Source organism: Camelus dromedarius, chromosome 4 (assembly GCF_036321535.1).
Source record: "Camelus dromedarius isolate mCamDro1 chromosome 4, mCamDro1.pat, whole genome shotgun sequence".
In the NCBI taxonomy this organism is placed as follows: Eukaryota; Metazoa; Chordata; class Mammalia; order Artiodactyla; family Camelidae; genus Camelus; species Camelus dromedarius.
The window spans coordinates 35,835,160-35,849,691 of NC_087439.1; the positions used below are offsets into that span (position 1 = coordinate 35,835,160).

Consider the following 14,532-nt stretch of genomic DNA (forward strand, 5'->3'; position numbering starts at 1 on the left):
AATTTGAAACATTGTATTATAGAAATGTGACAAAGACACAAAGTGAGCAAATATTGCACATATAGTGCTAAATAACAGACTTGCTTGACGCAGTGTTGCTGCAAACTTTCAATTTGTTAAAAAAAAAATGCAATACCTGTGAAGTGCAATAAAGCAAAGCACAGTGAAATGAGGTATGCCTGTAATTTAAATAAGTAAATAAAAGCTATGCAGCCATTATACCTCCAGCTGAAAGCCTCCACTACTACCCTTGACAGGAAATGGATTCTTGCTTTCTCCCATAGCGCTCTTATGAATGAAGTTGCAAATGGGTGCATTTTATTGCCAAATAATATAGCATGAGAGGCTGGAGAAATTGAGAACCTACCTTCTACTCTGGGAGATTGATGCATAATGTGAGATATTGCCCAACTGTAAGAATGGTGTGACTAGGAAGCCACAAATCATGGCAAATATCCTCCATTGGCAGTATGGGTCCAGTGTTGGAGCTAGGCAACAGCTAGAAAGGCAACAGCTCTTGACAGATTAGGTATTACAAGTGAGAGAGGGGAGCATGGTATCATGAGTGACAATCAGATTTTAGATTTGCATAATATGATGGATGGTGGTACCATAACTTTGATAGGGTGGGCTTGAGGGAGGAAGATGTTTAGTGTAAGAAAGGCAAGTAGGATTAAGAGTTTAGTTTGAGGGACACTGGGAAGATGACAGCAGAAGTGGCAGAGTTTTTTAATCTTTTCAAATTAGCCTGTAAAAAGAAACAAAGATAAACAGGACATAAAGCCCAAAACCATGGAGATAATCTTCAATAGTAGGTGACAAGATATTGCCACTGAAAAATATGAATGGGTAAGGAGTAATCACTGACAGTTACAAGACCTGAATGTACCTTCTTTGCAGGACAGAGGAAATCAAGGAGTATCAGATGGACCTAAGAACCCTAAAAGAGCCAAGAAATATTCACTGAGAACTTCAGCTAAAACTGAGAGGAGTTTTGCACTCTTTAATAATAAATGAGTATAGGCGTTTATAGTAAAGTCTGAAGGAACTCAAAAATCTGGGCCCCATGAATTCCTAGACTATAAGTCAAAACTTACTTCTAGGACAAAACCCCACAATAATGAAACTTCAGCAAAGAGAATACAAAGTAAGCAGCACAGGAACAACAGAATCAAAGGAAATAGCAGGTCCAGATAAAAGTAGAGGAAGACATATCTCCAGAAAATAAGCTGCCAAATTTTTTGAACATTGTGCAAATACAACAAGAGAAAAAACTCTCACTGTGAAGTTAGAAGAAATATCTTAAGTCACAACCACTTCTGAAAGTTAAGAAAAGTTCAAGTATAAATGAGTAAAGAAAAAATCAGATCTTAACATTAACATGAAAAAAAGAGATAAAGAAGCAGAATAACATCCCTACAGATAAATGAACACCAGAGAGAAAATTATAACCTAAAAGTAAAATTATAACCTAAAAGTTAACAAAATATGAAAATGGTACAAAATATGAAAGAACATTAATCAGAATTAGGAAAACTCAAAATTAGATGATACAGCCTCAGGAAAAATTATAAGCAAAAGAAAAACATTTCAGAATGAGGTTAACTACAGGGAATAATTCAAAAAAGGCCAAAGGATTTGAATGGGCATTTCTCCAAAGATCTACAAATGGTCAATAAGCACAAAGATTCTCAACATCACTAATCATTAGGTAAACATGAATCAAAACCACAAGATATCAATTCATATCCATTAGGATGGCTGCTAAAAAATAACACTAATCATTAGAGAAATGCAAATCAAAACTACAATGAGGTATCACTTCACACTAGGCAGAATGGCAATCATCAAAAAGTCTACAAATAATAAATACTGGAGAGGGTGTGGAGAAAGGGGAACCCTCCTGCACTATTGCTGGGAATGTAAATTGGTACAGCCAGTATGGAAAACAGCATGGAGGTTCCTTAAAAACTAAAAGTAGAATTACCATATGATCTAGCAATCCCACTCCTGGGCATATCTGGAAAAGACAAAAACTCTTAAGTTGAAAAGATATATGCAACCCAATGTTCACAGCACTATTTACAATAGCCAAGATCTGAAAGCTACCTAAATGTCCACTGACAGAAGAATGGATAAAGAAGATGTGGTGTGTGTATATATGTATATGGAGTATTACTCAGCCATAAAAAGAATAAAATAATGCCATTTGCAGCAACATGGATGGACCTAGAGATGATCATACTAAGTGAAGTAAGTCAGACAGACAGAGGCAAATATAATATGGTATCACTTATATGTGGAATCTAAAAAGTGATACAAATGAACTTACTTAAAAAGCAGAAATAGACTCACAGACATGGAAAATGAACTTACAGTTACCACAAGTGAAAGAGGAGAGAGGGATAAATTAGGAGTTTGGGATTAAAAGATATACACTACTATATATAAAATAGATAAACAACAAGGACCTACTGTATACCATAGGGAACTATATTCAATATCTTGTAATAATCTATAGTGGAAAAGAACCTGAAAAAGAATATATATATATATGTATATACACACACACATATATGAATCATTTTGCTGTACACTTGAAATTAACACTGTAAATCAACCATACTTCAATTAAAAAAAAATAACAAGCATATAGAGCTGGAGAGGACATGGAGAATTTGGAACCCTTGTGCACTGCTGTTGGGAATGTAAAAAGGTATAGCTGCTGTGTACAAAACAGTTTGTTCCTCAAAAAATTAAATACAGAATTACCATATCATCCAGTGGTTCCCACTTTTGGGTATATATTCAAAAGAACTGAAAGCAGGAGCATGAACAGATATTTGTACACCAATATTCACAGCAGCCTTATTCATGATAGCCAAAAGGTGGAAACAAACTGCATGTTCACTGAGACATGAACAAAATGTGGTTTTAAAAAGTGGTATATACAAACAGTGGAATATTATTCAGCCTTAAAAAAGAATGAAATTTTGACACATGCAACAACATGGATAAACCTTGAGAGCATGATGGTAAGTGAAATAAACCATTCACAAAAGAACAAATACTACATAATTTGACTTATATGAAGTACCTAAAATAGGCAAACTCATAGAAACAGAAAGTGAATAGTGGTTACTAGTGGCTGGGGGAGGGAAGAGTTTTTGTTTAAAGAATTTTATTTTGTGGTAATGAAATGGTTAGGAAGACGGATAGGGGTTATGGTCACATAATAACGTGAATGTCTGAAATTATTTTCAAATAAAAAGTTTTTTAAAAACCTAAGAAAAATAAAGAGATCAAGAGGATTCAAGAGAAAGTGATAAAGACTATGAACAAAGCAGATTCAATACAGTATAACAGCAGAACAGGAGTTCCTGGGGGCAAAAATAAAAAGGGAGCATAACAAATACTAAAAATTATAATTTAAAAAACATCCTAAAATGATATCAAATTTATATTGTGAAAGGGAATAGTACAATGGTTATACTGATCCAGAATGGCCAACATCAAGATAAAGTCCAGTACAACTACTGTATAATAAGAAAAAAATTTCCTTGGTGTAATCAGGCAAAGGATCAAGTGATCATCAGGGAAATTAAAATCAGATTATAACCAGCATTTTAAATAGCCTTTTGACATTTTATGCTAAGGAAAGAATATGCAAATAAGGTATTTCTCTTCTTTTTAATTGTTATTGAAGTATAGTCAGTTTACAATGTTCTATCAATTTCTGGTGTACAGCATGATGTTTCAGTCATACATATACACATATATATATTGGTTTTCATAATCTTTTTCAGTATAAGTTACTACAAGCTACTGAATATAGTTCCCTGAGCTGTACAGAAGAAACTTGTTTATCTATTTTATATATAGTAGTTAATATCTGTAAATCTCGAACTCCCAATTTATCCTGTCACATCCTTTTCGCTCCTGTTAACCGTAAGTTTGTTTTCTATGTCTGTGAGTCTGTTTCTGTTTTGTGAATAAGTTTGTGCTTTTTTGATTTTTTGTTTTTTTAGATTACACATTTGGTGATACCTCATTCTCTTTCTGGCTTATTTCACTTAGAATGACGATCTCCAGGTCCATCCATGCTGCCGCAAATTGTATTATTTTAAATAAGATATTTCATATCCAGGCAAAACTGACTTCCATCTACAAAGACATCTGACAAATTTATCAACATTCAAGAATTCAGAAATTATTATTTCCATGAATAATTCCTAAAGAGTATTCTAGAAAACAGACAACCTAAATGACAAGAAAAACTGAAAGACTGGTGGCAATCAGTAAATATATGTTTATTTATAGAACGAAGATTAAATTAGGGCTAAAAGGGAGAGAATATAATATTTGTATAATCTTTGACAATATACATATAGGACAACTATAACAAAAGGAAAAAGAATAGAAATTGCATAAACATTTTTATTATTTGTTTTTATCAAGTTGGTATTTTTATTCTAAGACTGTTGTGTGTAAAATGTGAGATAATGAAGTTACTGAATTATTGACATCATATTCTAATTCTAACATTGTTGCCAAGGAATGTGAGCAGCCTCTAAAAGTTGGAAAAGGCCAAGAAACAGATATTTCACTAGAGTCTCCAGATGGGAATGCAGCTCTGTTGACATCTTGATTTTAGCCCAGTGAGACCCAAGTCAGACTTCTGACCTTCAGAACAATAAGATAATAAATTTGTATTGTTTAAGCCACTAGATTTGTGATAATTTATTACAACAGCAATGTAAAATTAACAAACTCCAACCAAGAACCATACAGGCCCAGTCAACCCACAAAACCATGAGAGCCAGTAAAAAAAAATTGTAGTTTTGAACCACTAAATTTTGTTAAAAAGCAATAAATAACTGGAATAGTAAGGAATTTATCAAGTCTATTAGGTTGTCTTTAAAGAATCCATGAGCCAAACTGAAAAGACTTCCACTGGGTAAGGAGGGGATCATCTGAGCAGCCATAAGGATAATACTTCAACAGACTGAAACATCAAATAACTTTAAATCCATGACTTCATACAGATGCAACAAAAATTATCACCTTGGATGATGTTGGAAAGCCAACTCATTATTTTGAAAAGTGATATGGAAAAAAAGGACTCAATCACTTAGCTTACTTTTTTCATACTACCAAATATCAGAAGAGGAAATTTTTTCTTTATATAAGGTTTCCAATTAATAAAGGAAGGAGAGATTGAATTATAGCATTTCTATCATGTAATCTATAATTGGTGAATCTAAGCATTGAAAATTAGTGGCAGCTAAAATTTCCAAAAAAAAGACTCAATTATACTTCAATTTAAAAAAACACATAAAATAACACAACATTGCAAATCAAATATACTTCAGGAAAAAAAGGCTCAAACAGATTTTATATATATATAATATATATATATCTCCTGATAAAAGAACATAAAACCACAATTAAGGGGTCTTGGGGAAAAAAAAAACCTGAATCTGAATCTGATATAGCCTCTAAATTCAATTACCAATTTATAGCACACGCAAAGAACAGAGGACAGAGGAACACATTACACTGCACAAGGAGGACACAGTAAAAAAATCCAACATAGGAGATTCGACAACAATTTACACTTATTTATTCAAACGAATACATTTCAAGAGAAAAAACAAGGATGGAGAGGGAGGCCTATAGATTAAAAGACATTCAGATATAATTTAAAAGCTGAAACTAAAATATAGTATTTAAGGATCTTCCCTTGCGTGATTCAATAATGAAGAGAAGACAGCTAAAAGGTCTAATCCTGGAGCTCTCCAACACAGAGATCACTGGAGATGGAGGAATCAGCAAAAAGAATGAAGAATGACTAAAGGAGTAGGAGGTAAAGCAGATGGGTGTCACAGAAGCCATGGGGAGAACATGTTCAAGGTAGGGTAGTTGTCAACAGAGTTAAATGCTGCCTTGAAGTCAGTAAGATGAAGACTGAAAATGGTCATCAAATTTGTCGACATGGAGTTCACGGGTGACCTTGCTAAAAACAGTGTCAGTGGAGGGTGAGGCAAAGCTAACACAGAATGAGTGACAGTAGCTAGAAAGCGAGAAGACACCAAATATCTACCAGCAACTCTTCCAAGAAGTTTACCTAAGAAGAGGAGCAGAGAAATAGCCTGGTAGCTAGAAGAAAACACGGGGTTAACGGAGATTGACTTTTAAAGTGCGATTTATTCCAGCATATGTGTATGCTAAGGGAGAACTTGAGGATATGGGAGAGAAAGAGCATAGCCAATAAGAGAAATTGTTGTGGAACCACAAGGGAATGAAATCCAAATCGCAAGGATTGGTGTTTGAAAGAGAGTTGCGCCCTCTGCTAGAGGAAGCAAAAGGTTAAATGCAGACTTGAGTTTATCTGTAGATTTGGTGGTGCGGATGTGAGGGACCTCCTACCAGATGGATTACTTTCTTTCCGTTTATTTTGAAGCAATCCCATCACCCTCAAAGATGTGGAGTTGAATCAGGCTATACCATTTATTAACCATGGGATTCAAGGTAGTGGTTTCCAATTTTTTTTTTTTTTGGATCATTACCCATTAAGAAATATATTTTTTGTTGTAAACAACTATATACACAGACATGGATAAGTGAAATCAAATTTCATGCCACAGTGCTTATTCCTATTGGGTAAGTACTTTTTTTCCTCCTTTTTAATGCCACTTGACAAACTGGATTGGCAAGAGCCTAAGTAAAGCAGAGCACAAGGGTTGCGGGGGGAAGATACCTATTCTGTGCCAGGGTAAATATGACTCCCAGACAGTGACTGTGCCTGCTATCTCAGAAATTCCTGTAAATTAGAGATATTAAACTTTTTAGCCAGTCTCTGACTTATTTCTGATGTATTCATATACTAAGAAATTAAACTTTTAATAATTTGCTTTCTTAACGTTCTTTGTTCAGTTTGCTGGGAATTTATAGCATTGACATATAATATATAAAACACTTGTGTACACTTTAAAGAATAATTAGAATCATACAATCACTATCCTAGTTAAGCAAAAATATTTCCAGTAACTTGGAATTTCCCACCTCCATCTATCTCCCTACCCCTGAGAGGTGATCATTACCTTGATTTCAGTGTTCAGCATATTCTTGTTTTCCCCAATTGTTTCACCACCTACGTATGTATCCCTAAACAATATAGGTTAGTTTGGCCTGTTTTTGTACTTTAGATAAATTAAACACAACCCAGTGTGTATACTTCTACATCTGGCTCTTTTCACTAAATATTATGTCCCTGTTCATTTTTTTTCATTTTCATTGCTATGTGCAATTTCATATTATGAATATATACCATAATGCTGATATCCATTCTACTGTTGATGAGCATTTGGCTTGTTTTCATTTGGGAATGCCAGTCTACGTCTCCTTATACACATATGAAGGGGCTTCTCAAGGGCATGTAACCAGGAGTAGAACAGCTGGATCAAGGTGTATGAATAGCCTCAACCTTACCAGGTAAGTCCAAATGTGCAGTTTACATTCTGTCACCAATGGAAACTTCCTGCTGTTCTGTGTCATTGTTTCTTGATATTGTCAGATTTGGGGGGGTATTATTACCAAACGGTGGGCACACATTGGTATTTTATTGGGGGTTTTAATTGGCATTTCCATCTTTTCATATGTTTATTAGCCTTCTGGATTTCAGATTGCTTTTATTTTGTGTCATCTAAAAAAACACTGGTCAGGACTCACTAGATTGATTTAATGACCCACAGTTTGAAAAACAACTGACCAAGGATATATTTCACTTTTCTGAATCTATTTTCTTATCTGTAAAATGGGGGTGACAACCTCATAAGGTTGTTACAATGGTCAAACAAGACATTGCATGTAAAGTACATATATGGTGCTGAGCACACAGTTTGTGTTTAATGATTGGTAACTATTACTAACACTATTTTTAAAAACAAATAAAATTAATAAGTTTGGGCATAGCCAACATCTAGGCTGCTGCCCAGGTCTCAACTAGTATTTTCATCACAACCACAAGTACCTACTCTACGGTTCTCAAAATGGTGGCACTACCTCCTGCTGTGTGTCAGCAGCTACTGGTATTTGTGTGTTTGGAAATAGTAAAAAAAAAATATGTTTGAATACTTGTATTTGTGTGATTGTTTAGAAACAGTAAAAAATTTATGCTTAAGTTTTATTTGAAACACTTCTTTTCTATAAAATCATCTAGATACTTAGTAGATAACGTGGAAATTTCAATAGCATTCCACATTTTAAAACATTCCTTCCAAAAACCCATACAAATACATTTTTCCAAGCCAGAAGAGATATTCCTATGCTTGAAATGCTACTTCTAATTTCTAATTTATTCTTACAGGCTAATTTGCAAAATGAAATTGTTTGCATGATTGGTTTGCAGTAAACATGGTATACCAAATTGGTTTCTAAATTTAGAGAAAGGTTGAGTCTCTTCTTATAATCAAGAAATAATAGCAGTATTAATGATAATGAAACTTCCATAATTAAAAAGTCACATTCTGAAATAACAAGAAGAAATGAACATTAGTAGGTAGCAGCAACATAAACTGTAATTCTTGCAAATAGTTATTTTGAACTCTTTTTATGGGAAAATGCAACTTACTAAATGATAATATATGTACCATACGTGTCATCATTAAGTGCCATAGTCTTTGGAGAATTTAGTACTATTAAACGTAACAGTTTACTGGAGATCGTCATTCTAAGTGAAGTAAGGCAGAAAGAGAAAGAAAAATACCATATGATATCACTTACATGTGGAATCTTAAAAAAAAAAGACAAATGAACTAATTAACAAAACAGAAACAGACTCACAGACATAGAAAACAAACTATGGTTACCAGTGGGGGAAGTGGGGGAAGGGATAAAATGGTAGTTCAATATTTGCAGATAGTAACTACTACATATAAAATAGATAAACAAGTTTATACTGTATAGCACAGGAACTATATTCAATATCTTCTAGTAACCTATAATGAAAAATATGAAAACAAAAATATGTATGTATATGTATGACTGAACCATTATGCTGTACACCAGAAATTGACAAATCATTGTAAACTGACTATACTTGAATAAAAAAACAAAGGTATTGGAAATAATGCATAAAATTCTAAAAATCATAAAAGACAAAGTTGTTTTAATAGATGCTATGACTTCTATGTCTGATATTTTAAAATTTCAGAAGGTAGTAATTATTGTTACCCATATAAATGTATTTAAAGAAAAATCTTCTTTATGTGTAATACAATTTGGGGATGAACTCTAGATTTTAAATACAGTAGACTTCATATCCTTTCTTGGAGGTTTTTGAGGACTGATTTTTGGTAATATCGCTTTGGCATAAAATGTTTTATGAAGTCCAGCTTCTCGAAGTGCTAACTCAAAACGAAGTCTAGGGTCAGAAATTATCTGTAGAAATAAAACACAGTTTAAATAAATAGCAATTCACTGAAGTAAATTTTATCACTTAGTCCTGTATTATCCCAAACTGTATAATTTGCTTTTGCTGGACAGATAACTAGGTGACAATAAATTGTGTATTTACAGTGACTATATCCTGGTTATTTTTACTGAAAATATCCAAACCTTTTTTGACATTATCAGTTTCTAGTATATCAGTGGTTTCCAATACAAGATATATAGAATATTGTATACTAGATTAGTCAAAATAAAACACATTAAAATTATTAAAAGATGAGATAAAAGAAGCAACTTCAGTACTATCATTGATTTGTTATTTATTAATAGCTGGGGTTATAAAACGTAAACAATCATTGATTAAACCTAAACCACAACTTGTACATGCGTCTTTAAAACAGACATTTTAATTTCTCTATCGTTTGGCAATATGTAAATGAAGTTCAAACACATGGCCACTATTTGAGAAACAAAATCAATAGAACTTGTCTTCCAAGGCTGGATTTCTATTTCAAAGCAGAACTAGAAAATGGTTCCATCAATCTGATCCTAAGTGGGAATAGACATATGAGTAGTTCAATTTGTTTTCATTTATAGCTGATTGGATCTTATTCCTCCTTCTATGAATATTAATGTCAACAAACACTGTCTGCAATGATAAGAAGGTACCACATATGGATTTCAGCTAATGAAGCATTTTGCAGGAAACTGAAGTCCCTCTAGAGGATGGGACAGTGAGCTGTTGAAAGCAGCCCCTCCTTCAAGGAGCTGGTAAACTAACAGAGATGATAAGAATGTACACAGATAACTACAGTCCGTGGTAAGATGTGACAGATGCTCCAAGAGTAGCAGAACACGGAGGTACATCTCCTGGTGCCGACGAGACTAGGATGGTCTCAGGTAAGGAGGACCACTTGAGCTAACTGTAATGTCCAGCTTATTCTTCTATAATGCCAGGGGTAGGGAGAGGAAGAGAGATCAAGCCAGAAAGGAAGGCACATTTTGCAAACTTAGAGATGAAATTGGTCGGTTTGGAATCAGGGTAGTTTGAGTAGAGTACCTGGTACCATTGGGGAACACTGAAAAAGGGCACTTCAAAGACTGGGGCTGGAATTTTAAAGGCTTGAAGGCTATGCCAAGGAGTCCAGGGAGCTACTAAGGTTGTGTTTCTGTTTTCAGCTTGGAACTAACATAACCATTGTTGTTGCACAAGAAGATGCATCTGATTGTAAGTTCAGGATAAACTAAGGGGGCAGAAAAAGAAGAGATGGAGACAGAGTGCTCACAGTCTACTGCAACTGTCTAGACATGAAGTAATAAGTACCTAAAATTGGCTGGTAGCAAGCAGGAGATAACTGTCCAAAACACTATGAAGGGAAGGATCGATGGAACTTGGCAACTGATCAGATACAGGGACCAGGGACAAGGATGTCAAGAATAATAGAGATATTTGTATCTGAAAAGCAAATATTGGAGCCTTAGACCTAGGTTTCTCCCCCTCTGCTCCAGGAGTCTCCCTGCTCACTCTCATCCATACCCAAGGATCCACGTGCCACCTGTGTGCTGATGCCCTAATGAACTCCAGGATTTACCTTTTTCCCCAGCTCCAGAATGGTGAGTTTTGAAATGTTTTCATAATTCTATTTTTTCAACACATATCAGGTGAAATGAAGATCTCCCTCACCTGTTGACCTCCTTTTCCCCAATTCTTGTCCCCAGAGGAAGCCCCTCAGTTTCCTGTAAGAGTGTGTTAGACATCTTCACCCTAAACCTGACACGAACAAAACACATTCTCTCTCCCTAAGTCTGTTTTTATTTCTGTATTCTTGTAAGGTTAACAGCAGCCCCACCTAATGACTATAATTTACTGAATTACTACTAGGTGCCACACAATATTCTAGGCAACAGACATTTATTATCCTAATCCTCACAGAAACCTTGCAAATTATTGTTTTACAGGTGAAGTAAACAAGACAGGAAGGTGTTAATAGCTTACACAAGTTCACACTGCCAGTGAATAGTGGATGTGGATTTGAATCCAAAATTCAGGCTCTTAGCATCACTGGCTGCCTAGTTTAGAATCACGCTCTCCTTTCATTATGCCGTCTTGCTCTCAGCCAGAGGCAGCCACGCCAAACCACTTCTAGGAGGGCTCTACCATCTTAAAAGGATCTGACCCCACCCTCTACCCCTGTCCCTCACCCCCCAGCCCCACCCCCACCAGTTTTTCATTCGAGACACGCCACTGTAACATAAACCTGATTATACCATTCACCTGCTTCAAAGTCTCACCTCTGCTCACAGGATAAAGGTCAAATGTCTTAGCAAGTAAGCTCTACTATATTTTTCACAGTCTGAAGGGAACCTATGTTTCCAGTCTCAGCTCCCAGGACCCACCCTTGCCCTGTACCTTACACTGAAGACACATCAGTAAGGACCTCTTTCCACTCTCTTCTGCTTGGTGAAACCCTTGTTTCCTCAGCCCAGGTACCTGAAAGCTTCCCAGCTTCCGACTTCAATTCTTTGCATACCCAGCTGCCCTCCCTGCTTTGGCTTGTGGAGATACCCGTGCCTCTTCTAATTAATCCCTCTCCCTGCGCCCATACCGCCCCCCAATCTGTTTTCGCTGTTGTTCATTTTTAACTTAAATCATCTGGAATGAACTCTGTTACTGCTGCCAAAAATCCTCAGCTAAGGTGGAGCTTAGTTTCCCCTTCTCACTTTCTCTGACTTGGCATTCAGGGTTGCCCGTTCACTCCCTTCCTCCTGCTGCTGCAGCCCTTCGCTCTCCATTAGGAAGGTGACCTCACTGTTATTCTCATGCGGGCTGCTTTCCCTCCCAAACCAACTCCCCTGCTCACTTCCTCCACACAGGACAAGTTTATCTTGTTCAGGATGCAGCCCTGGCACCTGCCACAGTGCCAGATACAGTATATGTCCCATAAATATCTGTCCAGTTAATATGTGAATTGTTCATCTTTTTATCCCCTAGCAAAGTATGAAGCACATGGTAGAGGGACACTCGATAAATTTATGATAAATTTGTCAGCGGGTGAATGGATGGATTTTCCTGCTTTTTAAGTAATTAAGTAACCATTTAGCTTTTCTTAGATTTGTAAAGTTAAGTACTTTCTCCTTTAATTTCAGTGATAACTATTCATTCGTTTGTCCTTGCCCCCTGTCTTCAATCCATCCATCTAAAAAATCTTTTAAAAATCTCTTCTCAGTTATAGAAACAGACTAAAATGATTCAGGAGGTCCTAGATATAAATAACCTCTTATTACCTTTTGCCACAGAAAATGTTTTATTTTATCATTAGTTCTGATATATTATCTTCTGTTCACTGGGCTTTCAAAAAGCTTCCCTCTGCTTTGTCTTATCAGCACCATCAGTTGTTTCTTTAATAGGATTTAGGTTACTCACTTAAATAAATTCTGAATATAATTAATATTTATACAACAAAATGCAATATTAACACAACTTCAAAGTAAAATTTTATAAATTTCTTTGGATTAAAATAATTTTCAGTGACAGATTCATAACATTCTCAGATAAACTGTTTTGTTCTATAGTCACGTTATCAACTATTTTAGAATATTAAGAATTGTTCAATAATTATGCACTATCACTTAGAAATAAAAATTACACTAATATGCATGGTATTTAAATGTAAATACTGAAAATAATTTGTAACCCAAAACACACACTTCTACAGTTCTTATCATCATCATGGCTTTTGCATCAATAGTGCTAATTTCCGTAATTACCTGCTGTTCATTGTATGTATTCAATGTGAAGAGTGGCTTTTGAAGAATAAATTCTTCTTCAATTCCAATACCCATCCTTGCTTTTGATGCCATTGTATCTGACATCATTCTAACAGGATCAAATTGAGCGACAATAGTAACCTATGAGAAAGCAAGCATGGTTACTTGGAACAAGAAACAAGCTAAATACTTCTGGGCAACATTATTAATGCTTAATGTCCATTAAAGTTAAGAAATTTTATTAAAAATTTCATAATTATAGCTATGATTACTTTTCTTTCTGCTGCAAAATCAAGGGAAATTTTGTATAGAAAACCCACATATTCAACCACCTTGATAGTAACCAAAAGTAAAACACATTAATTTTTAGCCAGTAGCAATCTATGGCCACAGTAACAACCCCATGAAGCTTTCTAGAAAGTTTAATCTGATTGAGCTGAATCTAAAGCATATCATTTATGGTAAAGTCGGGTGTGTTGGCATTAGTGAGCACGATGCGTGAGTTTCCACTGCAGCAGGCAGCTAGATTTCCAGGGACTGTTATAAACCATTGTTCTCTCTTTTACTGAAAAACTGCAGAGTCATTTTAACCCAAATGCCCTTGTCCTTTAGGATAATTGAAATCATTCAAACCCTCATCCTAATGGAAAGAAGCCACTAATTTTGTAAATTATGTGCACTATTAATAACACCTGCCTGTTAATTCCTAAAATCAAGAATTAGCATTAAGAAAATGGCACTTTTAATACCATTTAGAAATTATAATGGCATGTCTGGGGGTTGAACTGCTTTATTATAGGTCTCCTAGCCAAAATGTCTTATACTATAGTTCTAAACCCTGATTACAGATCACAGGCACAAATATTTCCTCTTTCAAAGGGCTCAGAGATGGAAAGAATCCCAGTCATATGGGCTCTGCAGTAATCAAAATCACATTTTGGACAAGAATGTGTTTAGTAATAGTGACATTAAGTTTTGTCCCCAGGATGCCATATTATTATTTGCTAATGATTGAATAATTTAAATTTTGTTGAACCTAAGATGACCAGGACTTACATTCCTATGCTCTGAATTTATTTCTATAATCTATTTTATTTGATTAAAGATGATATAATAGTTGAATGCATTTACACTTCCTCTTTGCTATCTCATTTAACTAGACATCCTTGGTTTGAATACAGTTTGACATTTACTAGTTATGTGACTTTGGAAAACCTCTGGGCTTCCTTGGTTTCCTCTTCTATAAAATAAGAATATTAATAATATCTACATCATAGGGTTGTGGTAGAGATTAAATGGGGGTAAAACCTAAGA

At 35.1% G+C, this 14,532-nt stretch overlaps 1 protein-coding gene across 1 annotated transcript in view; it reads right to left on the reverse strand.

The window, feature by feature from the left end:
- CCDC148 (coiled-coil domain containing 148) overlaps window positions 1–14,532 on the reverse strand; it is a 314,087-nt gene that overhangs the window by 108,423 nt on the left and 191,132 nt on the right. Inside the window, exon 15 of the mRNA XM_064484812.1 lies at window positions 13,219–13,359. Coding sequence (XP_064340882.1) covers window positions 13,219–13,359 — 141 coding nt within the window. The remainder of the gene's footprint in view (window positions 1–13,218; window positions 13,360–14,532) is intronic.